At 42.2% G+C, this 26848-nt stretch overlaps 7 protein-coding genes, 1 long non-coding RNA gene, 2 other non-coding genes and 1 pseudogene across 12 annotated transcripts, besides 9 other annotated features; 5 read left to right on the top strand and 6 right to left on the bottom strand.

Annotated features, from left to right (window-relative positions):
* Window positions 1–1543: 1543 nt before the first annotated feature.
* Window positions 1544–2935, top strand: hpRNA:CR32207 (hairpin RNA:CR32207). The gene is made up of 3 exons (NR_156767.1): window positions 1544–1964; window positions 2169–2357; window positions 2413–2935. It is a non-coding gene; the product is annotated as a hairpin RNA:CR32207 (non-coding RNA).
* On the bottom strand, window positions 1594–1980 carry CR42842 (annotated as a pseudogene).
* Window positions 2936–2946: 11 nt separating the features above from the next.
* Window positions 2947–3143: a mobile genetic element.
* A 226-nt stretch (window positions 3144–3369) lies between these two features.
* Window positions 3370–3684: a mobile genetic element.
* Window positions 3685–3708: a mobile genetic element.
* Window positions 3709–3748: a mobile genetic element.
* Window positions 3749–3840: 92 nt separating this feature from the next.
* On the bottom strand, window positions 3841–4425 carry CG32213 (uncharacterized protein). Its single transcript, NM_168797.4, has 2 exons — window positions 4363–4425; window positions 3841–4303 (listed from the first exon to the last, which is right to left on the bottom strand). The coding sequence occupies exons 1-2, from the start codon at window positions 4372–4374 to the stop codon at window positions 3926–3928; spliced, it is 390 nt and encodes a 129-aa protein (NP_730413.2). The 5' UTR covers window positions 4375–4425; the 3' UTR covers window positions 3841–3925.
* A 196-nt stretch (window positions 4426–4621) lies between these two features.
* asRNA:CR46047 (antisense RNA:CR46047) lies at window positions 4622–5533 on the bottom strand. The gene has a single exon (NR_133279.2).
* Window positions 4686–5247, top strand: CG18294 (uncharacterized protein). The gene is made up of 2 exons (NM_140858.3): window positions 4686–4751; window positions 4807–5247. The coding sequence occupies exons 1-2, from the start codon at window positions 4740–4742 to the stop codon at window positions 5218–5220; spliced, it is 426 nt and encodes a 141-aa protein (NP_649115.2). The 5' UTR covers window positions 4686–4739; the 3' UTR covers window positions 5221–5247.
* Window positions 5534–7118: 1585 nt separating the features above from the next.
* Window positions 7119–7773, bottom strand: CG12519 (uncharacterized protein). 2 transcript variants are annotated; one of them, NM_001275117.1, is made up of 2 exons: window positions 7710–7773; window positions 7119–7654 (listed from the first exon to the last, which is right to left on the bottom strand). In NM_001275117.1, exons 1-2 carry the CDS (start codon window positions 7719–7721, stop codon window positions 7271–7273), a joined length of 396 nt encoding a protein of 131 aa, NP_001262046.1. In that variant the 5' UTR covers window positions 7722–7773; the 3' UTR covers window positions 7119–7270. The 2 variants fall into 2 exon arrangements, with proteins under 2 accessions (NP_001262046.1, NP_649114.2); NM_140857.3 differs by having other exon boundaries at window positions 7212–7654.
* A 262-nt stretch (window positions 7774–8035) lies between these two features.
* On the top strand, window positions 8036–8608 carry 825-Oak. The gene is made up of 2 exons (NM_168796.3): window positions 8036–8098; window positions 8158–8608. The coding sequence occupies exons 1-2, from the start codon at window positions 8087–8089 to the stop codon at window positions 8533–8535; spliced, it is 390 nt and encodes a 129-aa protein (NP_730410.2). The 5' UTR covers window positions 8036–8086; the 3' UTR covers window positions 8536–8608.
* A 109-nt stretch (window positions 8609–8717) lies between these two features.
* Window positions 8718–8794: a mobile genetic element.
* Window positions 8795–8831: a mobile genetic element.
* Window positions 8832–9107: 276 nt separating this feature from the next.
* Window positions 9108–11181: a mobile genetic element.
* Window positions 11182–11453: 272 nt separating this feature from the next.
* Window positions 11454–12052: a mobile genetic element.
* Window positions 12053–12103: 51 nt separating this feature from the next.
* On the bottom strand, window positions 12104–12918 carry CG32214 (uncharacterized protein). 2 transcript variants are annotated; one of them, NM_001275116.1, is made up of 2 exons: window positions 12853–12918; window positions 12104–12793 (listed from the first exon to the last, which is right to left on the bottom strand). In NM_001275116.1, exons 1-2 carry the CDS (start codon window positions 12862–12864, stop codon window positions 12455–12457), a joined length of 351 nt encoding a protein of 116 aa, NP_001262045.1. In that variant the 5' UTR covers window positions 12865–12918; the 3' UTR covers window positions 12104–12454. The 2 variants fall into 2 exon arrangements, with proteins under 2 accessions (NP_001262045.1, NP_730409.2); NM_168795.4 differs by having other exon boundaries at window positions 12395–12793.
* A 266-nt stretch (window positions 12919–13184) lies between these two features.
* On the top strand, window positions 13185–13697 carry CG14096 (uncharacterized protein). Its single transcript, NM_140856.3, has 2 exons — window positions 13185–13246; window positions 13302–13697. The coding sequence occupies exons 1-2, from the start codon at window positions 13235–13237 to the stop codon at window positions 13656–13658; spliced, it is 369 nt and encodes a 122-aa protein (NP_649113.1). The 5' UTR covers window positions 13185–13234; the 3' UTR covers window positions 13659–13697.
* Window positions 13698–15504: 1807 nt separating this feature from the next.
* On the top strand, window positions 15505–16215 carry CG14095 (uncharacterized protein). Its single transcript, NM_140855.4, has 2 exons — window positions 15505–15585; window positions 15656–16215. The coding sequence occupies exons 1-2, from the start codon at window positions 15574–15576 to the stop codon at window positions 16130–16132; spliced, it is 489 nt and encodes a 162-aa protein (NP_649112.1). The 5' UTR covers window positions 15505–15573; the 3' UTR covers window positions 16133–16215.
* Window positions 16216–22755: 6540 nt separating this feature from the next.
* Window positions 22756–22809: a mobile genetic element.
* A 1782-nt stretch (window positions 22810–24591) lies between these two features.
* On the bottom strand, window positions 24592–25504 carry lncRNA:CR45434 (long non-coding RNA:CR45434). The gene has a single exon (NR_125002.1). It is a non-coding gene; the product is annotated as a long non-coding RNA:CR45434 (long non-coding RNA).
* Window positions 25505–26848: the final 1344 nt, after the last annotated feature.

The following is a 26848-nucleotide window of genomic DNA, read 5'->3' as shown; positions in this document are numbered from 1 at the left end:
CTATTTGGTTGGAAACATCTATCTTTGATACTCGCTTCAACCACTTTTTTAATAAATAAAAATATGAGATGCAATTGAATTTTTTTTCTTGATTTTCAAAAACTGAGCAGAAGTTAGTTTATGCACCTATTTCACTATTGTATATCATTTTATACCCATTCAAGTTGTTATATAAAACGTTGAAACGTTGCATGTTGAGACCTAAATACTACTTATTATGGAGTATGTATTGGGCTCTTATTGTGGAAATGGTTATTAAGGATGTTTAGAAATTCGGTGCGGGAAAAAAAAACATATTTGTAAGCCCGCTACTCTACAGGCGCTGGTTTTTTAATGCAAATTTCATGTAAGTTGGGAGCCTTTTCGCTCCCGGATTTCCACTGTCGAGGTTGTGTAGCATTTTGCTTGTTTTTGCCATTAACAGCAATTACAAAATGGCAAACAAAAAAGCAGTCGGCAAAAAAGAGGCGTGGACGTTGGGCAAGGGCGAACTTTTAATTATTTAGACGAGCGAACGCGTTTACACTTTTTCCTAACACTTTTCGCAAACATTTTTGTTGCTTGCAGTTGCAGCTATTTGGGTTGTACCGTGACTTGGTGACCTGGTGTGTAAACTTTATTATACAGCGGGCTTGTTGAGCTTCGGAATTATTGCTTTTCCTGTTTCGGTCGGTAATCACCAGCTGTACGTAATCAAATTAAAGGCAGCCCATGAAAAGGAAACGCGCCCACCGAAAGAGAAAAAGAAGCGCCAACGCGCAAATCCTTGAGGATGTGGGGATTTTCAGCCCGTGGCAGGCGATAACATATATGCCGGGGATTTTTCCGGCTCTTCTTTTGGCTTCTGGCAGCTGGCAAGGAACTGCCAACTCCTATCTAAACGCGCGAACCCAAAAATGGCTATTTAAATTGTGCATCAATGCATGAAATGCGCCATGAAAGCGTTTTAGATAAGCCGAGAGCCGAAACTAACAAAAACCATGTGCCCACGAAGAAAATTCTTGGATCACGCTGGAAAAATGACAGAAAATATATTTGCTCATAGACGATTGGCCATTGGTATTTATTTTTTAAATAAATTTGTTTCTACGAAAATATTCGGCATCGAATCCACAAAGTCCAATGCACACTGGAAAAGCGATATATCATATATTATATTCCAATTAATCTCACAATATCTTAGTTCAAAGTGGAATGTGAGATAGCTGAGTTAAAAAAAATTTAAGTTTAGTAGTCGTTGTTTGACTGTTTTGAAAGGCATACAACAGAAGAGAAGGTAATAGGGAAAGCCTTATCGTCAGTGAGAGTATCCTATAAGCATATTCATTTAAAGAAGGATTATATCTAATTTAAAACATGTAATATTTATTTAAATATTGGTTATTGTTTCTACTATTGTTGTTTCTACACTACTTCTAATTTCAACGACTTATCCGCCTTTCCACAACTCCCGTATTATTACCATCAGTTCGACTTCTAGTTTGCAACTTCTTTTTCGATCATTCCTGCCAACTGCACTCCTGATCCTATCGATAGTTTCCTATCACGCTGCCACCACCATCATTTTTGACATACATTTGCAAATTTATTTCGTCAAGTGATCACATGTTGATAATTTAGATGAGGACCTGCGCAGCAGCAGAGGCGCAGCTGATTGGAGCGGAGTTGGCCAAACGCGAAGGGTAGGCAAAAGGAAGCAATCTCAGAAGCAGCATCGATACCATTGCTGTTCCTGGCGATAACCTGGCTACTGGTGGCGGTCACAACTGGAGCGGGAGCAGCTACCACGGCAGCAGGAGCAGAGTAGGCCAGAGGAGCAGAGTAAGCCAGAGGACCAGTGTACGCCAGGGCAGCACCCAGGACTCCAGGCTTGGCAGCAGCGCAGGCGACGGTTATCAGGACAAGGACGGCCTGTTAACAAATCAGCTTGATTAGTTTAATCATCTGGGTCCTTTCTGATGAACGTACGTATTGGAACATGCTGGAATATTTCTTAGCTTTGCTTCTTCGGAAGGCTAGAAACTCTTGATATCCTACTGCTCTCCGTGGAGCAAAGTTATACCCGAATTTGTGGTCAGCTCTGACCCATGATCGCACGCATTCAGTTCATTTAAACAGTGACAGTCTCCCGTTACCATTTATCATTTACCATTTTCACTTTGCCGTAGTTTATGTGATTTCCCACTGCTGACTGCAGAATGTGGAATAACTCTTGGTGGCCACGGAATGCGATGGCCTGAGGTCACAGGCGCAGTCCCGATGCGGCGCATAAATAGTGGAATGGAATGTGTTGGGCGACATCAGGTTCAAGTTTTCGAACCGAAAGCACCAGATCCATAATCCAAATGTTTAAATCCGTAAGTTTGAGATCTTAGCTTGCTGCCCTATATACTAATTGTATTTTATTCACAGGACGTCCTTGTCTTGGCCATCGTCTCCTGCTCTGCTGCCAAGCCTGGACTGATTGGTGCGCCTTTGGCCTACACTGCTTACGTGGCTTACTCTCCTCTGGCTGTACTAATGGCCTACCCCTCGCCTTTGGCCTACTCCGCACCACTGAGCTACGCCGTTCCATCTGCACCGCTTCTTATCTAAATTACTAAGCTGTGATCACCTCGGAGGCGACGATAATAAATGGAGATATAATAAGACGTTATTCAATTGTATATTCTTATTTAAGCACGCTTCAAATTAATATTCATTTATTTCAATGAAAAATTAGCTCTGAACGTACACGAAAATGATTGCTAGAAAATTTCCCAGCATTGATTAACAATTATTCCAATTATTCTTATTCTTATATTATAATTTTAACGACTGATGCATTTCTCAATCACAGCCATTTCTAAATCAATCGTCAAATCTAAACTAACTGCAAATTTTAAAAGTATTGTAGTGATTTAGAAAATATAGGTCTTTCGCTAAATGATTACCGAAATACTCGTGTTGCGTCTACGTTTCTGGAATCTCCCTGCTGCATTTTAACTTTTTAGCTTTTATAGCTTTCGAGATCACAGCATTCATAGGAACAGTCGGATACATAGTCGTGAAAACAGTGATTCTTATTAAAAGTATATATACAATACGGGCTCGAAAACTTTAGCTTCCTTTTACCCATTACGTACTTTTCAACGAATTTAGTATACATTTTTACTCTACTAGTTTGATATGCAAACTACAACATTTTACTAAAGTTTGGGCATTTAAGAAGTTACTAGAATATTACTTGTATATATCAGAAATTTCGGGCTTTCAAAATCCCCAGATCTTAGACGGTCAAAGATCCCAATGAATTTCTTTTTTGTAAGAAAGCACTTCCAATACAGCCTTTTATTGTAAAACTGTTTTTTTAATTTGATATACAGATAAAAATGTGGGCGTGGCAGTTTTGGGCTGTTTTAGGGCGTTAGAGTGGGCGTGGTAAAATGCTCTTTTGCAAATCGATAGCAATTAACTTGACTAATGGAAATATAAAAATATATAAAAACATTTTTAATAAGTGGGAGTGGCAGTTTTGGGCGTCTTGTGGGCGTTGCAACATGGGTCAAAAAACTTGCACTGCGTCTAAGTCTCTAGAAACTGTATTAATCTTAATCTTCTAGCATACGGACATGGTCAGATCCATTCGGCTACTGATCCTGATCAGGAATTTATATATTTTATATGGTCATAAACGCTTTCTTCAGGGAACTCAACTATAGCATTCTCTCTTGCTTTCATAGTTCCCGAGAATTCGACGTTCATCCGGCCGAACATGTGTTACGTACTTCCAAACGAATCTAGTATACCCTGTTATTCTACGAGTATCGTTTTTTTTTTTGCAAGTCCAAAAATCTAATACTTCAGCAATTTATGGGGTCATATAATCGATATAAGCGTTCATTTTTATTATATTTATCGTCCTAGATAATCACAGCATAAAAATTTAGATGAGAAATGGTGCAGGAGCAGCAGCGTAGCTCAGTGGTGCGGAGTAAGCCAAAGGCGAGGAGTAGGCCAGTCGTGCAGCCAGAGGAGTAGCCGCGTACTTCGCCACCACAGGAGCAGCCAGAGGAGTAGCCGCGTACTTCGCCACCACAGGAGCAGCCAGAGGAGCAGCAACGGGAGCAATCACAGGAGCAGAGGCGATTCCATTGTAATTCCTGGCGATAACCTGGCTACTGGTTGCGGTCACAACTGGAGCGGGAGCAGCTACCACGGCAGCAGGAGCAGAGTAAGCCAGAGGAGCAGTGTAAGCAAGGGGAGCACCCAGGAGTCCAGGCTTGGCAGCAGCGCAGGCAACGAGAGCGAGAACGACGACAGCCTGTGAACAAATAAACTTGATTAGTTTAATCCTTTGGGTGTCCTTTCTGAAGAACGTACGTATTTGAACATGGTGAAATATTTGTTTGGTTTGCTTCTTCGGAAGGCTAGAAACTCTTTGATATCCCACTGCTCTTCGTGGAGCATATTTATACCCGAATGTTTGCTCAGATCTGACTCATGATCGCACTCATTCAGTTCATTTAAATGCGGTGACAGTCTCCCGTTACCATTTACCATTTGCACTGTGCCGTAGTTTATGTGATTTCCCACTGCTGACTGCAGAATGTGGAATAACTCTTGGTGGCCACGGAATGCGATGGCCTGAGGTCACAGACGCAGTCCCGATGCGGCGTATAAATAGTGGTATGGAATGTGTTGGACGACATCAGACAAGTTCAAGTTTTCGAACCGTAAGCACCAGATCCATAATCATAATGTTCAAATCCGTAAGTTTGGAATCTTAGCTTCCTGCCATATTTACTCATCGCATTTTATTGACAGGCCGTTGTTATTCTGGCTATCGTTGCCTGCGCTGCTGCCAAGCCTGGACTTCTGGGTGCTCCCCTTGCTTACACTGCTCCTCTGGCTTACTCTGCTCCTCTGGCTTACTCAGCTCCTGCTGCCGTGGTAGCTGCTCCCGCTCCAGTTGTGACCGCCACCAGTAGCCAGGTTATCGCCAGGAACTACAATGGAATCGCCGCTGCTCCTGTGATTGCTCCCGTTGCCGCTCCTGTGGTGGCCAAGTACGCTGCTGCTCCATTGGCCGCTCCTGTGGTGGCCAAGTACGCTGCTGCTCCATTGGCTGCTCCTGTTGTGGCCAAGTACGCTGCTGCTCCATTGGCCCACATTTCCTCCTTGGCTTACACCTCGCCTTTGGCATACAGTGCCTTGCCATCAGCTCCTGTTCTTCTTTAGAAAACTTTAAAAGTAATAAAAAAAATCAAACGAACTCCAATTTCTCCCATTTTTTGGGGCTTCGCTAATTGGATTTACCGCTGGCATACTAAAGCGTCGAAATCGACAACCTACTGATGGGGGGCATTTGAAAATTTCGAACGCAGGTCACGTAATGGTCATAAAAATTATTGTCAGCTCAGCGGCAGTTGCTGCTGTCCAATGTTTGTTACATTAAATTGTGCGAAATTGATTTGTATTATAGGTTTATTTTATTTTTCGGCTTTGAGTACAGACCTTGGCAATTATGTCAAGGTCAAAGCTGACCTGTGACCGATATGAGCCACAGATTTGGCACAATCAACCTGTCTTAGAACCGATGGCCCAATTTGCGTTTGGTTGCCTATTTACAGAATATCCGTGTCTTTAAAAAGGTTTTTATTGCGATTGCGGAATATATGTTTTAAATATATGTTAAATATATGTTATTGCCCCAGAGTAAAATCGGTATATGTACTATATTCAAGGAAAAGTGGGTGAAAGGTAGAAGGAATAGTTTCCGACCCCAGATTTGTAGCGCTTGAGGCAGCTAAAGTTGGTGACAGTGCCTTCTAGGGGGATAGAAGGTTTTGGGCCGCCATCTGTGTCTGGTTTCTAAAACTATAATCGGAACACAAGAAGAATTCTTCGGGTCAGGCATTTTGGACTGAAAGAGGCAACAGAGCTGGTTGTCAATTTCAGGAGAATAGCGTGGGCACCTGTAGAGAGGTGGTTCGACCAGGATCCGAGTGCCAAGATGGGTCTTTTCCATTTGCGGCGGTCCAAGAAAACAGTTGTGGCAACAATGTATGTGGCTAGGAAAAATATTGGACGGCGCGTATGGAATTCGGAAGAACGGAGAAAGTTCAACTTCTTGTCTGGCGCAGAATGAGAAGAGGGTATACGAGTGTAAAGAAAGTGAAGGGATTTAAACATTATGCAGAATCGGCGCTTGATATTGTATAACTAATTGGAAGCGGATGCAGTTAAAGTTTCATTGGATTTGGAAGTCGTAGTATTTCTCCACCCTAAATAAGGGGACACTGAGGCCAGAGCCTCATACGTGGGGTTCGAAATTCCAAGTCGATCGAATTCAGCAGCTAGCAAGAAATAATTAAAAGCGTCAAAGTAAGGTTCGCGACCAAATTGGTCTCTAACTTATTTTCTATCAATCAATAATCTATCATTTATGTTAAGTAAAAACTCGAGATAGCTGTGTGAAATTTGATTAGTATTTAAATATATTTTTATTTTTTGAAGTCTCTAATTGTTTGCCTCTGACTAGGAATGAAACTAGGCTGAGGATCCGGGACATGACCACCGCACATAACCGATTTCGAACATTTTCACCCGAGGTTTACGAAATCGTTACACAATTGAAAAATATTTCTGATCAGGATCACCAGTCGAGTTGATTTGTCCATGTTCGCCACTTGAAAGTCACCAGAATGTATATTGGTCTTCGGACAGTTGGGATGGACGGCGGGATCTTGGGAACCATTTAAGCTACACAGTTTGGATTGGGCATTCAGATTTTAGAGGAGGAGGCGCAGCGCAAGGTAATTTGAAGATTAAACGCCCACTCTCACATTGTTTACACGCTGTGTGTCCTTTAAATTCGGTGATATCGAAAGCGATTTGAGCTTAAAAGTTAAAATTCAGCAGGGAGATTCTAGAAACGTAGAAGCAACTCGAGTATTTCGGTAATCATTTAGAAAAACACCAATATTTTCTGAATCACTGCAATAATTTAAAATTTTGCAGTTAATTTAGACACAACAGATAATAGGGCTGTGATTAAGAAATGTATCAGGTGGCGCTAGAGTGCATTCTCGGAATAATTGTTCATAAATGCTGGGAAATTATCGAGAAATCATCTTCGTGTACGTTCAGACTCTGAACTTCAGAGCCAATTTTGTATTGAAATATATATTAATTTGAAGCGTGCTTAAAAAAGAATAAACAATAGAATAACGTCTTATTATATCTCCATTTATTATCGTTGTCTCCGATGTGATCACAGATTAGTAATTTAGATAAGGAGCGGTGCAGATGGAACGGCGTAGCTCAGTGGTGCGGAGTAAGCCAAAGGCGAGGAGTAGGCCAGTGGTGCAGCTAGAGGAGTAGCCGCGTACTTCGCCACCACAGGAGCAGCCAATGGAGCAGCAGCGTACTTGGCCACCACAGGAGCGGCAACGGGAGCAATCACAGGAGCAGCGGCGATTCCATTGTAGTTCCTGGCGATAACCTGGCTACTGGTGGCGGTCACAACTGGAGCGGGAGCAGCTACCACGGCAGCAGGAGCTGAGTAAGCCAGAGGAGCAGAGTAAGCCAGAGGAGCAGTGTAAGCAAGGGGAGCACCCAGAAGTCCAGGCTTGGCAGCAGCGCAGGCAACGATAGCCAGAATAACAACGGCCTGTCAATAAAATGCGATGAGTAAATATGGCAGGAAGCTAAGATTCCAAACTTACGGATTTGAACATTATGATTATGGATCTGGTGCTTACGGTTCGAAAACTTGAACTTGTCTGATGTCGTCCAACACATTCCATACCACTATTTATACGCCGCATCGGGACTGCGTCTGTGACCTCAGGCCATCGCATTCCGTGGCCACCAAGAGTTATTCCACATTCTGCAGTCAGCAGTGGGAAATCACATAAACTACGGCACAGTGCAAATGGTAAATGGTAACGGGAGACTGTCACCGCATTTAAATGAACTGAATGAGTGCGATCATGAGTCAGATCTGAGCAAACATTCGGGTATAAATATGCTCCACGAAGAGCAGTGGGATATCAAAGAGTTTCTAGCCTTCCGAAGAAGCAAACCAAACAAATATTTCACCATGTTCAAATACGTACGTTCTTCAGAAAGGACACCCAAAGGATTAAACTAATCAAGTTAATTTGTTCACAGGCTGTCGTCGTTCTCGCTCTCGTTGCCTGCGCTGCTGCCAAGCCTGGACTCCTGGGTGCTCCCCTTGCTTACACTGCTCCTCTGGCTTACTCTGCTCCTGCTGCCGTGGTAGCTGCTCCCGCTCCAGTTGTGACCGCAACCAGTAGCCAGGTCATCGCCAGGAATTACAATGGAATCGCCGCTGCTCCTGTGATTGCTCCCGTTGCTGCTCCTCTGGCTGCTCCTGTGGTGGCGAAGTACGCGGCTACTCCTCTGGCTGCTCCTGTGGTGGCGAAGTACGCGGCTACTCCTCTGGCTGCACGACTGGCCTACTCCTCGCCTTTGGCTTACTCCGCACCACTGAGCTACGCTGCTGCTCCTGCACCATTTCTCATCTAAATTTTTATGCTGTGATTATCTAGGACGATAAATATAATAAAAAGGAACGCTTATATCGATTTTATGACCTCACAAAATTGCTGAAGTACTAGATCTTTGGCTTTGCAAAAAACCCGATACTTGTAGAATAAGTCTGTTTTGAGCGGTTTGTGGGCGTGGCCAATACATGGACCAACAAACTTGCTTTTATAGTTCGTGAGATCTCGACGTTAATACAAACAGATGGACATGGCTAGATCGACTCATCTATTGATCCTGAATGCCTGTTACATACTTTTCAACGAGTAACGGGTATAATTATATTATCACTTGTCTTACAAATATATATCGAAACGTTAAAAAACGTCCAGAGTCCAAGCAAATCTTTTTTAGAAAATGGCTTAGATTCGTTTTAATTTATTAGCTTGAGCTGTGCTGGACTATAGAATTTTCTTTTGGTATATCCAGGAGTGGTAGAAGAAAGCGATTTTGAATTTATAAGGTACAAATATTCTTGATCAGGATCCCTAGCCGATACGGTCCAGCCATAATTTCTGTCCGGTAGGTCTGTCCTTTCGTATAAACATCTCGAGTTTTTCGCACGGGTCCCACGGCCACACCGATATAAAAAAGAGAACAGGAACGAGGAAATAAATAAAATGTAAAATAACTATATTAAATATTAGTGTTAGTAGGATCTAATTATGTAATATAAAAGTTAAAATCGATTGCTTTAAGAGCGGCAGAGAGTCAAGATTACAGATAATAGGATAAAGTCTATTATAGTCAGAACATAAAACTCTGTAAGGGTCATGCAACTCATAGTTAGATCTACAATGATTTAAGATAAGGGGTATATAGTTTCTAGTGAATCTACTTGGAACCGAGCAGTTAAGCCGACTAATCAAGTCGGGACTCTCAACATCCCCACGAATAAGCTTACAAATAAAGACTGTTCCAAGCATAGTTCTACGGTTATTAATTAAAAGTAGTCTACTAGAATAAGGAGTTCATATACGGTTTGCATCCCAATTTAGGCGCCGCAAGGCAAAAAGTAAGAATTTTTTTTGGACCGATTCAATGCGATCCGAGTGGACTGCGTATTGTGGACTCCAAACAGGAGTGATCCCCACTCGAGAATCGGACGGATTAACGAAATAAATAAGGTTTTAGTCAAGTAAGGATCATCAAATTCCTTAGACCACCTTTTTATAAAACCAAGCACACCCCTGGTCTTATTGACAATAGTCGAAATATGGTCAGAAAATTTTATTTTGGGTCCAGAAGAACACCAAGATCATCAACTCGTGTTATTCTGTCCAAGGAGCACCCACTTAGAGTGTATGTCATGCGTATTGGGTTGGCACGACAAAAGGTCATAACTTTACACTTGGAGCCATTTACGTCTAACACGTCATCACGACACCATATTTGAAATCGATCTAGATCGGATTTTAAGTCCAAATGGCGCGAATTGTCCTTGTGATGGAGGCATTATTTAAAATCGTCTGTGTACATAAGTACACGCGAATGTTTTATTATTAAGGGGAGGTCGTTAATGAATAAGGTACAAAGAAGCGGACCAAGATGGCTCCCTTTGGGACACCGGATGTGACTCGGAGATTACAAGATAAAGAATTTTTAAAGAGGACTTGTAGCGACCGGCCATTCAGATAGCTTGAAATCCAGTTTAGAAGATCAACAGGGAAACCTAAAAGATCAAGTTTTCTTATTAGAAGGTGATGATTAACAGAGTCAAAAGCTTTACTAAAGTCAGGGTAGATGATATCGGTTTGAAGATTATTTTTGAAACCCTGTATTACGAAAGAAGTTAGCTCCAAGAGGTTAGTGGTTGCTGATCTGCGTTTCATAAAACCGTGCTGACGCGATGGTATGATTGATCTACAATACAAAAGTGCTGCAAATGAGGAGTGATAACATTTTCAAACAGTCTTGGGATAGCCGACAATTTAGAGATTCCTCTGTAATTGCTTGCATTCAGTTTGCTACCTTTTTTATGAAGAGGAATCACAAAGGACTCCTTCCATATATGGGGGAATTGTGAAGATTCCAGAGATAAGGTAAACAGTTTTAGTAGAGGCTTGCACAAGGCTTCCGCACAGAATCTGAGCGGAACACAGCCAGGGATTCCGTCGGGATCTGGCGAATAGACAGGTTCAACACGCTGAAGATCGTTAAGCAGTGAGCTTTCGTTTATAGTGGGGCAAAATATTAGATTCGACTTAGATACCGCATAAGAGTATGGCTGTTCGGAATGAGGTGAAGTTGAATATGTTGTTTGAAAAAACTTGGCGAATAGATCGGCTATTGCCTGATTCGATGTTACCGTAGTGTTTTCAAAAAACAGCGAGGAGGATTTAGATTTTGTGTGGGAGAGCGAAAGAGAGAGAGAGAGAGAGAGTGAGAGCGAAAAGTGCAGTTTATGTGTATGCAAAAAACAACACCAAATAGCACTGCGAACAACGCACAAAAGAGAGAGTAAACAAAAAACAAAGACAAAAAATACTTTGTATATTATTTGTTTAAACTACTGCACAAATCACAAAAGAATCACTCGCGAAGCGAACGGATCTTTAATAATTATGTTTAAAATTAATGATAATTACAGATGACCACGGCTGGTTTGGCAAACACAAATATAATAATAAATTTGAAAGCCAAATGAAACTTGAAACTTAATTAATATAGAAAGATTAAGATTAAGCATAATTATTCCAATGTCTTTGTTGGACGCAACACAAAGTGCCAAGACCACTCTAACTTCCACAAATCGCTCAAAACTGCTACGGTCACACTGTGGAAAAATGATTTGATTTTTTTTATATCCGTACTCGTAGAGTAAAAGGCTATACTATATTCGTTTAAAAGTATGTAGCAAGCAGAAGGAATCAATTCCTGATCAGGATCAATAGATTAGGAGATTAAGCATACAGTTTCTATAGACGCAGTGCAAGTTTTTTTACCCATGTTGCAACGCCCACAAGCCGCCCAAAACTGCCACTCCCACTTATTAAAAATGTTTTTATATATTTTCACATTTGCATTAGTCAAGTTAATTGCTATCGATTTGCAAAAAAGCATTTTACCACGCCCACTCTAACGCCCTAAAACAGCCCAAAACTGCCACGCCCACATTTTTATCTGTATATCAAATTCTTTCGCCTGCAAAACGACAAAACGGTCACGCCCACACTTTTAACAATTTTAAATTTTTTCTCATTTTATTCCCAAATATCTATAGATATTCCAGAAAAATGAATAATTTTTTCGTTCGCATTCACACTAGCTGAGTAACGGGTATCTGATAGTCGGGGAACTCGTTTATAGCATTCTCTCTTTTTATTTTTTCTACCCAGAACACGCCCCTTGTAAAGCCCACAATCCGTCAATAAACTGATTCTCTCACACATTTGATAAATGTGTATGATAGATGTTGAAATTTCTCGTTCACAGTTCGACTAGCTAAGTAACGGGTATCTGATAGTAGGGGAACTGTACTATGACGTTCTCTCTTTTTTTTAGTTTATATGCGTTCGGTTTTAATAAAACATTAGTTTTACAATAAAAGGCCTTATTGGATTCTATAAAAATTATGTAAAACGTTGAATAAAGTGCTTTCGCACAAAAAGAAATTAAGTGGAATCTTTGACCGTCTAAGATCTGGGGATCTTAAAAGCTCGGAAGTTCGGATTTTTTGTAGTTAGATTCAACATATTATAGGGCTGTGATTAAGAAATGTTTCAGTCGTTGGGTGGCGCTAGTGTGCATTCTCGGAATAATTGTTCATAAATGCTGGGAAATTATCGAGGAATCATCTTCGTGCGTTTTTAAAGCGTATTTAAAAAATATACAATTGAATAACGTCTTATTATATCTCCATTTATTATCGTTGTCTCCGATGTGATCACAGCTTAGTAATTTAGATAAGGAGCGGTCCTGAAGCAGCGGCGTAGCTCAGTGGTGCGGAGTAAGCCAAAGGAGAGGAGTAGGCCAGTGGTGCAGCCAGAGGAGTAGCCGCGTACTTCGCCACCACAGGAGCAGCCAGAGGAGCAGCAACGGGAGCAATCACAGGAGCAGCGGCGATTCCATTGTAATTCCTGGCGATGACCTGGCTACTGGTTGCGGTCACAACTGGAGCGGGAGCAGCTACCACGGCAGCAGGAGCAGAGTAAGCCAGAGGAGCAGTGTAAGCAAGGGGAGCACCCAGGAGTCCAGGCTTGGCAGCAGCGCAGGCAACGAGAGCGAGAACGACGACAGCCTGTGAACAAATTAACTTGATTAGTTTAATCCTTTGGGTGTCCTTTCTGAAGAACGTACGTATTTGAACATGGTGAAATATTTGTTTGGTTTGCTTCTTCGGAAGGCTAGAAACTCTTTGATATCCCACTGCTCTTCGTGGAGCATATTTATACCCGAATGTTTGCTCAGATCTGACTCATGATCGCACGCATTTAAATGCGGTGACAGTCTCCCGTTACCATTTACCATTTACCATTTACCATTTGCACTTTGCCGTAGTTTATGTGATTTCCCACTGCTGACTGCAGAATGTGGAATAACTCTTAGTGGCCACGGAATGCGATGGCCTGAGGTCACAGACGCAGTCCCGATGCGGCGTATAAATAGTGGTATGGAATGTGTTGGACGACATCAGACAAGTTCAAGTTTTCGAACCGTAAGCACCAGATCCATAATCATAATGTTCAAATCCGTAAGTTTGGAATCTTAGCTTCCTGCCATATTTACTCATCGCATTTTATTGACAGGCCGTTGTTATTCTGGCTATCGTTGCCTGCGCTGCTGCCAAGCCTGGACTTCTGGGTGCTCCCCTTGCTTACACTGCTCCTCTGGCTTACTCTGCTCCTCTGGCTTACTCAGCTCCTGCTGCCGTGGTAGCTGCTCCCGCTCCAGTTGTGACCGCCACCAGTAGCCAGGTTATCGCCAGGAACTACAATGGAATCGCCGTTGCTCCTGTGATTGCTCCCGTTGCCGCTCCTGTGGTGGCCAAGTACACTGCTGCTCCTTTTGCCTACGCTTCTCCTTTGGCCTACTCCGCTCCTCTGGCTTACACTTCTCCATTGGCTTATAAAACTCTTCCGGCTGCTGCTCCAGTTCTTCTGTAAGAACGTCGACTGATCAATAAAAATACAAAAAAATGAGATAAATCAGTAGAAATTACTTCAATGGGCCAGTGGTACTGAGGACTACCGCACAATTTAAATTGAATTAGCCACTGACAGCTAGCCGTGCTCATAAACAACGGTAATGACTGGCCTCTGGAACTCCAACGCCTCGTTTGCGGATGCATATCACGTAGCCAGTGGACAAGTTATTGGCCACCGGCAGCCGTCGCTGGATGCGTGATATTTAAAAGTGGCCAAAATGGTTTGTTTTGAAGTTGTTGGGCGACTGAAATATGTAATTAAGTCAAGGTCGCGGAGCAGTCGAGGTCGGGCTAATGAACTTTCCAGTGCTAATTGAAAGAAATCAAGGGCTTAAAAAGTAATGACATTTTAATTTAACGGTACTAGGCAGTTAAGTATTAACACTCAGATGGTAGTTACGAACAAATTTTAAGCCATGGAAAAATAAGCCATTAGGCTGAAAGAAACAATCTTTTCTTGGTTGCTTATCAAATTCCAGGTAGGTGTTAAGATTTTACTCTATAATGTAGATATGTACTCAGTTTTTAAGTTTTAATGGAGTCCGAATATTGCCATGATCAACATTTTATTTTTAATAATTGATAAGTGTGCTGAAAACAGAAAAGGTTAGGAACGAGAAATGTATATATGTATGTAAATACCATTAATAAAATGTCTACCTACTTATGGCACACTTATATTTGACTTAATAATACCCATTACTCGGGCATACTAGATTGTTTAAACGTATGTAACAGAGGAAAGGAGCCCTTCTGATGTCAATTACTTATGAATTATTGATCAGGATCAAGTCTGTTCATTCGTCTGTCTGTCCCAGCGTCCCTGTCCTTGTTTGTTCCCTTAAATCGATAATAGGTACCTAATAGTCGCAACACTTGCCTTTAGCATTGTCTCTTGTTTAAATTGTGGATTCCGCAGAGAACGTGACGGTCCTCTAAAGAATTATCATTCATAGAGCACACCTCCTATAGTGTAGTAAATAAAATTGAAAGTGAATTGAGATCAAGGCTTTACCAAATATTTTCTTAAATTATACAACAGTTAGTAGAAATGGAGCTTGCTAAAGGTCAATATATTATTAGTATTTTTTTTTAAATCAAACCCGGATGTCCAAAACAATAAATGTTGCAATGTCGCCGGCCAGCAGAGGAGTTCCCCAAATCATTCGAGTGTGTTCATGTGTGCTTTCTACTGCTGACCGAAGCCGGCACGTGTTCAAAATGCTTAATTGGCCGGGAAGCCTGGACTAGTCTCTATATACATACATATATATTTTTGTGGCTGCCAACAGGTTTTCGATGAAAATTCCTGGGGCCAAAGAGCAAGGGTTAGGTTAAAGTGTGAGAAATGTTGACTTAAATTATTGTTATCACTATTTTTGCCTAATTTCTGACCCGGAAAACCAATAAATCTCTACCTGTGCCTTTGTGGTCAAAGGGTCTACATTGTGTCTATACCGATGGCTTTGGTTGTGGAGAACAGTTGTAGAAAATGTACTAATATGTTTGCCAGCAGCAGCTATTAACCCACTTGTTGGCATCGACCACATCCACCCAATAATAGAAAATTCCCCATGAAATCCGAATTGCATTTAAAAACCATTTCTGTATAATTAATCGGCGAGTGCAATTGACTGCCCTTCGGGTTTTATGCCGTCCATCGAAGACCTAAAACTTGCGAACTACCAACTAATATTTTTCAGACACTAATAATGGCCCAATGGGTTGCGGCGCACTTGGAATATTAAGTAACCGTCGCGTGGGACACTGAGTGGTATAAATACGCCGCGGTCTGCCTTCGATTGTCATCAGTCAGCTCTTTGCTTTCAAGTCAATCCAAGCTTAGCTTTCAAATCCGAAAAACAAAAACCATCATGTTCAAATACGTTAGTTTGGGATTGCCAAGTAGCTGAAGTATATGTATTGTAGTTTACTATCTTATTCTTCTACTTTTAGGCCGTTGTCATTTGCGCCCTGATCGCCTGTGTGGCTGCCAAGCCAGGATTGCTGCACACTCCTCTGGCAGCTCTGCCCGCTCCGGTGATTGCTGCTCCCGCTCCCGTGGTCACTGCCGCCAGTAGCCAAGTCGTGGCCAGGACCTTCAACGGCATCGCCGCTGCTCCAGTGATTGCCCAAGTTCCGGTGGCTCCTGCTCCAGTTTTGCGGACCGTAGCAGCTCCCCTAGCAGCTCCCCTAGCAGCTCCCCTAGCAGCTCCCCTGCGCGCTCCAGCTCCCGTTGCCTTCGCCGCTCCAGTCGCTGCTCCCCTGGCCGCTCCAATCCTGAACAGAGTGGCTCCATTTGCTGCTCCCATTGCCACCCCCTTCGCTGCTCCGTACGCCCATCCCTATGCTGCGCCCGTTTTGGCCAAATACGCTGCTCCACTGGCTTATGCCCCAGCACCTTTGAACTATGCCGCGCCCGCTTTGTGGTAAAGGAAAATCGCATACCCCGGGATTAAGCAACCGTTTGTGTGCTCAGTGACTGATAGCCCTTAATAAAACTCTTTAAAATTGGTAAAAAAAAAAAAATTGTTCGCTCTTGTTGGTTTGGCTGTCTGGTTTTTCAGGTATTTGGTTAAAGCCCTTTGACAAAAAGATTTATGGTGCAGAAAAAGATCTGGCTATTAGCTTTTTTCACAAATGTATTTTTTTCAAATTACATCACACAATCGCACATCGGTAGAAAAAATTTAACAGGCATTCAAAAACTCTTAATAATAGTTCTTAAATAAAAAGCTGGAACATTGTTTAACACTTTTAAATATTAAAAGAACTTTAATGCACATGATCTGATACATTTAATATTTAAATTGTTAATTTTTTATATATATAAGAAGTAATGGCATTTTAAAACAACTGGTTTCGTTACATTTACATTCGCTCAGTTTTCATAGCAATATTAGATACATATATTTTATATTTTTAAAACTTGAAGGGTATTTGGATGCCTGGCTATATTCTCCGCATCCCATACATACTGAATCCCCTAAAAAAAATTCTGGCCACTCATAGAGAGTCAATCGCTTGTGTCGCTTCGTCGCTTTTATCCACGTCATTTGTGTTTCATTGTCCCACATTGGCTTCGTCTATGGTTCTAAGGACGAGTTATGGCCCATTGGTGATGTGTGTGTATGTGGTTTTCTGGGGATAAGTGGGTGCCCGAGTGGGTTTATAGGTGGCTCAGGTTGTGGAGAAGGCCACTCTGGGATCGGAATCGTTTTTCATTTCCCTTTCATCGATATTTGCCATTCATTTGGCATTTGACAAACAATGCAAGAAGCGAAGCGCAATGAATGCCCAATAAAAGTTCAAATTATGGTCGTGTTTCCACTTTTCAAGTTAAAGGCAAAATGGTCATGGAGCTTTAAGGTAACCTAAAGCTAAAATTTCGGCAGAAGCAACGCCACATAGGGAAAAAAGGAAATTAAGAAAGTAATGTCGGGTAGAAAGCGAAAACTTAAACGGCAAAAGAGATAAGAGGCAAACATACATGCAATTCCTACACTACAAAAGCCTCTTTCCGCCAACCTCACCTCCCCCCCCCCGCCCCCCAACAAAGTTTGCCACGATTTTCCCGGGTTGGGGAAATTTTCCATGTCGACGTTGGTTGATTTTCAACAGCAGCGCAAACGCAGCAAAGTTTATCCTCAATTAAACTTTTTGTTGTTGCGTAAAATTGCGCTTGAAGTTCGCCCCGCCATCTGTCTCTTTGCCTCTGAGCTTTGTACGCGCGCGTGGGGCTGGGCACTCACATGTACACTGAGAGGAAATTCGGCATTAAATAAAATCTAACCTTAATAAGAGTGGTATGGGAAATTATTGCAATATTAAAACATTTCCATGTGTATCTACACATTTTTTTCCTATGTATCTACATATACATATGTATGTGCGATAGGCCGTACATCAGGAGCAGGGTCCCTGCACTTCCCATTCATCCGAATCTTCCTTTCCACTTCCAGTACCATCCACCATCTTCATTTGTTGGCTTAACTTTTAACTCCACTTGCCTTAATTTTTTGCGCCAAGTTTATTGTTGTTGTTCATCTACTCGGCACAATTTTTCGGTAATTTCCGCCCTTGTCCATAGAAGAAGTTGGGGTATGGCCCCAAACTCCCCCATTTCTTTGAGGAAGGTGGCTTTCCCAACCATTTGAGCCTTAGAATTTCATTAGCTCGCTTCGTATGCGTTTTAATTTGTTGCATCATTGCCTTGCCGAGTTTTCCTTTTAATTGATTCAATATCAAGTTCTGTGCCTGGCTTCCATCCACACCCCACCCTGGTTTATTATCATCTTCTGCCGCTGTGGGCGAAAAGTTTTTAATGCATATTTTCGAGTAATTAGCAAGACTTTTTCATTAGGGTTCGTGTTTATTGGTTTCATTATGACTCAATTACATATTTTCCCAAGCCCACCTTGGTACAATTATACAATAAAATTATACAATACAATACATTATACAATTCTTAATTCGAAAACGGCCTAGATTTTGAGAAATAACTATATGCCAAAACTGCTTGTTACATCAACATATTTGCTATTGAACAGTGTGTGATATCTCGGTTTTATAAAAACCATTTATTTATGTACCGGTTTTATTTTTTATTGAAATTGTTTAACATTTCAATATCATTCGCTGCTCATTTCAATATTTACTTTAGCTCCAAATGACTCCGCTTGCACATGCCAATGGTGCAGTAAATTCTTTAAGGACTCGCACATCGAATCCGCACAGGAAATGTGTGTATGCGCACGTGGGGAGCTACATCGCAGGACTTCGAGCAGACAAAGCGGGCTAGACGTTTGGTCGCACCCGTTTCCGGTTGTGGTTGCTTAGGCCCTGGATCCTGATTCCAGGATAACGGCAACCGTGGGGAAACGCCGGGCGTGCGAGGGGGACTTGGCCAAATAACGGCACTCAGTCACTCAGTGCGGTTGCTTAGCCTTTCAGCTACAGACCGCAAAAATCCAGCAGCCTTTTCTGGCTTTTGATTCGACGACAACGGAACGGGAACGAGAACGGGAGCGAAACGCATCGCATCGCATCGGATCGCATGGCGTATACGTAATGCACAGAGACGAATTTTGGGATTTCTTGGGTCTCGGTTATAAAATGACTGTTAGTTTCATAAAAACTAACCGTGCATGGCAGCTATTGTGTATTAAGTTCCTCAGTTAATGCCATTTTCACAAGAGCCAAGTCTACATCAATACCAGATCTTTTCGGCCAGTGTGCGTATACGTGATTTGTTTGCCAGAGCAATTTACATGGCCCGGCGGTGGATGAGATGCGAGATGTGCGACTGAGATGGCGCTGCCGATGCCAATGGAGATTGTGATTCGGATGGAGATGTCGAACGGCGGATTCTTTTGCGTGTGATTGTGGGCAATGTGGGCGGCTGTGTGGGCGGGGGTCGTGTGGGTGTGGCTGCTGGCACTTTGACATTTGGCACCCGCGCGAAATTTTCAATTTCCGAGCGCCAGGTGGCGTCCGGGGCGCAACTTTAATCGCCCAAATGCAAATGCAAAACGACGCGTGGTTAAGCGTCTAAGTAATGAGCAGCTGTCGGATCGCAATTTGCATCCACGCGGATGCCAAATCCGACGCCAAATGCAATTGACAATGGAACGAATCGACAAAAGCTTAATCAGAACTAATAGAGAAAAAGGCGTCGGGTGGCTGGCGAAACAAAAAAAAAAAAAGCCATGCCATGTCTGTTTCTGGATGCCGGAAACGCTTCACTTCCTGTCAATTGCCATGAGCTGCGGGATTTAGCTGAGCAAAGCCTTTTTCATTGAATGCGGATTATGCATTGATTTTTCGCCCATATTACGCATACGCAGGGTGGGCGGCAGGTGAGCCAGCGAACAGGAACATAGAAGGTAATAAAAATCCCCTAAGATAACATCGTTATTCCAAAACTTAGTTCCGAGCTTAAAAGTGTGTAAATTGGTCGCGCCAATTAAACGAATGGTAATACTCAAAAAAACCGGTATTAAATCAGTTTATAGTTCATTTGTAAAAGTTCATTTTTATGTTTTCCGTTTTTTTTTTCCAGCTCATGTTAATTATGTGTAAAACATTACGTTTTTAATTGTTTTTGGTGGCAGTGTAAAAATCCTAGGAGAGGATCAATGTTTCTCAGTTGAAAGGAAATAGGGTCAAAGGTTGAATAGGAATTTTCACTTAAATGCATTCAGCAAAGGACATTGAGCTAACAGCATATCCAGCAAATTTCCTTGCTCGCAGCGCCTAAACAAAGCAAAGAATTTCCCGGGTTCCGTCTTCCGGTTAATAACCCTTTTCTGTACCAGCTCCATGAAGGGGAAAGTTTTTGCCGAAGTTTGTTTTCCTGCGCGTGTGTGCTGGTGGGCAAAGGGATTCCCCTTTCCGGACCACCCACACACATACATACATATGTGCGTGCTGACGCAGCTCCTTGAAATCCGCTTTGGGTGCCGAAAAGGAAAAATAATTAATTAAGAAGTGCAAATCATAGCAAAATTATGCGGGCTACCAAATTAAAACGAAAGTAAACGCCACCAACAGAAGCATCTCAAAGGGAGCAGCTGGTGGCAAATTGCGGGAAGTAAGCAAAATTAAATGCTTGGCGTCACGAGATGAAAGATACGAGATACTCACATGCAGGAGCTAATGAAGGATTGATGGGCCTAACTGATTGGCAGTGTGGTGTGTTCTAATCAGTCCAAACAGGGCAGCTTCAAGGTGTTTCAGTTTCAGTTCGCTAACACCATAATTCTACCAATTTTAAGTGGCAAATAATGGGCATTTCACTTTTCCCACTTTCACAGGATTTCATACTAAATGTATATGTGCTATTTCCAACCCAAAGAAGACCAACAAATAACTTCCCCGGTTTAAGTTTATAAATTTGCAATCTGCGAAACATACTGTCTGGCTCTAATAAACTGCTGGCCAAACGATTTGCGGTCTGATGACATGCGTTTTCCTCCGCTTTCCCACTTGCATTTCCCAACAACTCTCGAAGTGAAAAAAGGGAAACTGCTTGGGGAAAACTGTGGAAACAACTGCAACTGCCAAGGCTATTTAAAAGCTTCAACTCGAACTCAATTCAACTCCTTGAGTGTCAGTTTGGATTCCGTCTAGTTGGCCACCATTTCACCCATCTCACTCGGAAACCTGTGGGTCGACAAGCAAAACTCAGTCACAACACCTGAGGGCAGCCAGCGAGAACTGCGGCAATATAATCACAAGAGGTTCCCAGGGTCGACTCTATCTGTCTATGTATTTAAACTTTTGTAATAATCTACGGCAAATGCGCAACGTCAGCGTCTTTAGCTGGGTGAAATTGCTGTACCAACCCCAACCCAATGGTTTTCCCGGCAAAGTTGTGGGACGCCATTTCGCTTTTGCTATTTGTGTTGCGACTTTCGTTGACGCTGTCTCCAGTCCCAGGTCTCAGAAATCCAATGCCAACTGCATCTGCCGCTCCCGGCGTACAAACTTTACCTTCCCCAAATTTCATTTGCAAACATTCTGGCACAGACTGCAAATTGAGTGTTTAATTGCAACGAAGTGGCATTCCAGGTGGCAGCAACATATGCACTGGGCAGTCGAAGCCTTTGGGCCTCTTTATTGGCCTGCTTTGCACTCTGCATTCCCCAGTTTGGTTGTGAAAAATTGTTGGCTATTCAAGTGTGGCAGGGCTGTAAGTGTTGCAAGCACAATTTGCTGCAGTGGTCTTTGTCTTTGTCTTACATAATGTATACTCTTTAAAGCATACTAGCACTATCTTTTATATAAAGATGGAATAAATATTTATTTTGACAAGCTAGAACAAACTGCACAAACCATGCCATTTAAGGGAGATTAGCATATCTTATTTAATTGTATTTAATATAATTTTTTCGCTTTGAAGCTGCCAATCATTCGGGCAAATGGTGCTATCTTTAACATTCCCCTTATTTCGAGAATCCAACACCCACTGCCTGCGACGGTGAGCAGCCAATCATTTCACTTCCGTTTTCATTTTATCAAGCGTCAAAAGTAATTTGCATTTAGCAAATATTTGCCGGCACCCAAGCCTCTTTTTCCCGCCCAGCCACAGCGTCCTTCCCGCAGGACGAACATCAAAGTGGCATCCCGCCATGCGTGTCAAAGGCGTTGGCGTAGCTTTAAGTGTAACTCGCTTACCGTTCCGACTGTCAGTCATTCGAGAGCGGAAGAGAGTGGCCGTGGAGCCCCTTTTCCTTTTTTTTCTTCCACCTCCGGCGATTTTCGCGATGCCAAGGCGCCAAAAGTGAAGCCGTCAAATGCGGCGGCAACGTGGCCGAAATGAGTTTTCAACTCAAGTGCTGGCAGGACATGGCCTTCGGCTAAGCAGAAGGGGTAATTTTTTCTATGGATTTCTGGCTTGCCTTCTTTTGGGCTGGAAAGTGAGAGCTGCGCATTCTTAGCCAACTCTAAAATCAAGTATACCGTTAACTAGATCTAGGCTTAAATCTTACATTTTTAACAAATCTATGGTATTTAAATGTTGTGTTAAACTAGTAAAAAGCTCTTCATGTATCATTTTACATACATACTCCTACTCCTACACTCCATATTTTAGCATAAGACTAAAAATTCGTTTATGGGATTGCAAGGATGAAATGTTTTCGCCCCCCGTGTAAAATCGGCTTACCCCTGTTTTCACCTGCAAACTGAAACCGGATGGAGTTATTGTTTTGTTGCGTGTATGGTGGCGATAACTTTGTGTGATTTTTAAGAGGGATCGTGAAAAGAGGAAAAAACTCAGCGAGCGGCAAGTGCAAAAGCTTCGCCGATGGTCGTTGTTGTTTGCTTTGAGTTTTTCAAACCGTCCAAGCCAACAACCATTTGCCAAAGCTGTTTCCCAACCACCGATGCAGCAATGCTCCTGTGCATTTTATTGCACTTCGGCAAAGGATGCCCCGTGGGTGGATCCATAAATTGCGCATCCATAAATCCATAAATGTGTTAAACTGGTGTTTAACACATAAGGCGGCAGTACTTAAAGTAACCATTAAAATTCACAGAATAGGAAGGTTCAGCAAGATTTCCCCGTATGCCTTAAAAAATAAATTTAATTATAAAATAAAAAAAAAGTTATATTTTAAATAAGTTTAAAGTGACATATCGTAAACTAAAAATTTAGTAAGCATCAAGAGGAGTTCGCCAACTCAAAGTTCTCTTAAGTAGTTAAATAGTTTTATCATTGCGACGCACAAAGTATTTGATCCACCCTCTTGCTCCTCCTATTTGCTATACACGGTTTTTGTAGCAAACTTTTTAGCATTTTTAACCATCGTATTTGAGCTGGGGAAAACCTCTTTGTTTTCCTTTTGACGATGGCTCTGTCTCCGCTCCACCCGCAACCCTCTCCCCCTCCCACCTTCTCGGCCACCCTAAACACGCCCCTTTTCCACCTGACACGGATGCACAATGCGCACGTGTTCAATAACAATTGTGTTGCATACTTTAGTGCGCCGGCACAAAAGGATGGCATTAAATTTTAAAGTTGAGCTGGCTGGCATCGGCGAGCAAAGCGTCAAACGGTTTACAGCAAATCAATTAGAGCTAAGAACTTTTCCAGCGCTAATTGCAAGGGATTTTCTTCCTCTTCTGCTGCTGGTTTTTCTTCGATTCCCCCTCCGCCACCGACACTGCCAACACTCTTCTTGTTGACTTTGTAGTTGGCCAAAAAACTGAGCAGGAAATAAAATAAGTTCCAGATGGACAAAGGCACTGCCCCATTCCTCCGACGCTCGGCCACTCGGTTGAACAGAATTTTCGTGGATTTATCATGGAGCGCTTTGTAAGGCTTTTCGGGTCTTTGCCGGCCATGTCTGCATTGCGTATTTCCTATTCGTGCAGTTGAAATTAATGTGCAAGCCTTTTAATTACACGACAAATAAGCAAACAGCCCAAAAAGTTTTGCTCACTTTGTGAGCAACTTCAAGATGGAATGGAATGGAATGACGCCGAGTGAGCTATGGCCAAAATCACTTTGAATTCGAGGGCTGCGAGTCAAGAAATTGAAACTTATTCGGAAACTCCAGGGATGACAGGGATGTTTTATAATTTAAGATTTAATAGTACGCAAAATAAGTTTTAACAGGTTTAACTTGGAAAAAGACTACTTAAAAGTTAGAACATACATGTTCAAATCTCTGTTTTAAAATACTATTGAAATAAATGCGAGAAAGTTTTAATTTGAGAAATGGAAATGAGATCATGTTCCATCCCTGATTAACTAGAGCCTGCAACATTAGTTGAGTTTACATGTCTCTGTGTGTGTGTGTGTGTGTTAGCCACTAATTAATTTGGCTTTGACTGAGAGAGCTGAGAAATCGCCGGCAGCTTTTGGCGACGAATTTTTCTCGATGCCAGCGGCAATGCGGTTTATTCACGACTGCTCTGCAGCAAGTTTTCTTATGCCAATGCCCAATTTAAGTGTAAAATCGAGGCAAAGTTTATCAAAATGCTGCTTAATCAGCTTTATTTACAATGATAGCATTTGCATTGCATTTTCGCAGAGAGCAAAAACAAAAAGGACTCGAGGGCAGCAGGATGGAGGACGCAGCACAGCGTAAAATGCATTAAAAGCGAGGCAAACAAGTCTGGGGTAACTCTCGCAGGACTTTTTCCACCGCACCTCATTCAGAAGTTATGCATTATCAAGTGCCTCCGTGAAGGTCCTGTCGCACGGAGAATAATCAATGGAATTAAAAGAAAATCCTGTAGATTTTAGTTTACATAGTAGTTGAAAATAGAATTTCAATTTAAATAAAGGATAATAAAACAACGCCCATTAGTCGTGATCTATTCAAAAGAACTAGGTGTGTGTAATTAAAGACTTATGAATGAAAAATATAGCAAGTAGGTATGAAATGTTCCTGGAAGGACTTTTCTTCTTTTTATTCAATTTATTACATAACTGTGTCTCTGAGTAACTAAAATTTTTCCGTTAACATTCAGAAAGGAACTGTTTTTTTTTTCTTGTGCAGGACAACCACATCCCAGGTACTGGGAGTCTCGATGGGGTCCTGTTCCCGACTCCCAGGCAGCTCCTGTGGCCGTCCCTGCTGTTTACAAAGCTACTTAATCGAAGTGCTGCCGATGCCGACGCCGATGTTGGAATTTCCCGAAAATCCTTGCCCTTCTCCACTTTCTGTGTGCATTAAATGCAATTTTTTGCGTTTGGCTTGCAGCTTTCCATTTTTTTTTGTTTGCCTGCATCCATTCGGTTTCTGTTTGCTTCCGGTTTTCATTAATGGTCTTAACATAAAAATACAATTTGCTGACGTTTAACTGGCTTGGCGGACGTTAATAAATTTTTAAGCGATATTTGATTTAATTTCTTCACCACCACTTTCGAGAGCCGAACCCCCCCGAAATGTGCCGGGCACAGAATGATTGGGTTGGACTTTCCAGCCGGAGGCTCTCGAGCTGGCCAAGGTGTTGGAGCTGGTTAAGTGTGTGGTCCGGAGGGTTTTCCGCCTGATCACCCGTCCAATCAATCTGTTTACGCTTCTGGATTCGCCAGACGGATTATTTACACAGGGGCAGGTCCGGATAAGCAAGGTTCCTCATAAGTGGATATTTGGTATGATATGGAGTTTGTTAGCAAAACATCCACAATGATAGTCTAGGTAGCAATTCTAGAACCATACATCTCAAAACAAATGAGTAAGTACTAGTTACTAGTACCATTACGACATTGGAAGAACTTGCAAGAAAATATTGCTTATATGCTTTTATATATATATATATATCGTTACAAAATTTATTTTTAGAAGTAAATTTTTTGATTTCAAAAGAATAGTATGCTTATTTCATTTTAAAACACACAACATTTAATCTGATATACGAATGAGCTTAAATTGAGTATGAGACCAAGCGGGCCAACTACTATATTTGAAATTTAATTTATTCCATCTGCGAAATCCATCATCTATCTGCGTCAAAGCTCTCGAAATTTTTAATTAGCGCAATAAACCGTCAAATGTTGCTGTTAATTCGATTAAATAGTGGAAACAACGCCCGGATTCCGGGTCATCTGACATTGCTGACAACTGCAGTGGCTGGGCAGAGCGGAAAGCTGGAAAGCTGGAAAATGGGAAATTCGAACGAACAATGCTGCACCTGTTACTGCAGCAGCAATAAAGCAAAGCAGCAGCTCAAATTTCTCTGCCCCACACACACACAGTTGTGGGTGTTGGTAGTTCGAACCACCCCCCACACCCCCTGTTTCCATTCAGCTTTTCATTTAATTGCGGTCGACTTTTGGGGTTTTGACTTACACAAGGCGAGCAAATCGGGCAGGAGAGTGGCACTCGCCAGCAAAATGCCAATCATCAATCAAGGTGATTTGTTTCAATGCCCCCCCAGCCACACATTTCACGCTGTTGTGCATTTCGAAATGGACAGACACTGATAGCGGTCGAGGGGGGCTGCTTTTCGAGGGGGTTCCGGGGGTCGGAGGTCGGCTAGGGTATGCAGAGGTTCATTCGGCTTGGCACATGTGGCCAATCACTTGCATACACTTCAATTGCTGTGGTTAACTCACTCCCAGTCGCATTCGTCACGCGCATACGCAACGAAGTTCGAGAATAGGTACGTTAAAACATGAACATGTTATTCTTAATTAAACATAGACAGTATAATAATGTGTTCTTAGTTTGTATCTAATACTTCCCGTGATGTCTAATAGTATAAATAATCAAACGTTAAGTTAGCCAAAAAACGTATGTACTTAAGCAACTAAAACATTTATGGTCACATATTCGTAAGCACTTTATATTAATTTAACACAAACTGCAAATGTGTGCGCATAAACGTGTCGAAATTCGACTGTTCGACTGTTCGACTGTTGTTCATCAATGAATTCAATCACGAAAATGCTGCCCCATTTGGCAGAGTCCCTTTCTCGATGTCTACTCACACTCGCACTCACTCAAACAGTCACAACACTCACAGTCACAGCACTCACAGCACTCGAACCCCCCCGCAGACAACACTCCTTAGCGCACTCATTCAGTCGTTGCATATTCATGAGCCAAGCACTGGCCTCCTTGTTTGAGTTACCGACGTGGCTTTGATTTAATTGCCTCGATTTTGTCTATAATTTATTTTAAGCCTTAT

This window comes from Drosophila melanogaster, chromosome 3L (assembly GCF_000001215.4).
Source record: "Drosophila melanogaster chromosome 3L".
Classification (NCBI taxonomy): Eukaryota; Metazoa; Arthropoda; class Insecta; order Diptera; family Drosophilidae; genus Drosophila; species Drosophila melanogaster.
Note: the sequence above shows the minus strand (reverse complement) of the source record. Positions and strands in the feature narration are given on the sequence as shown.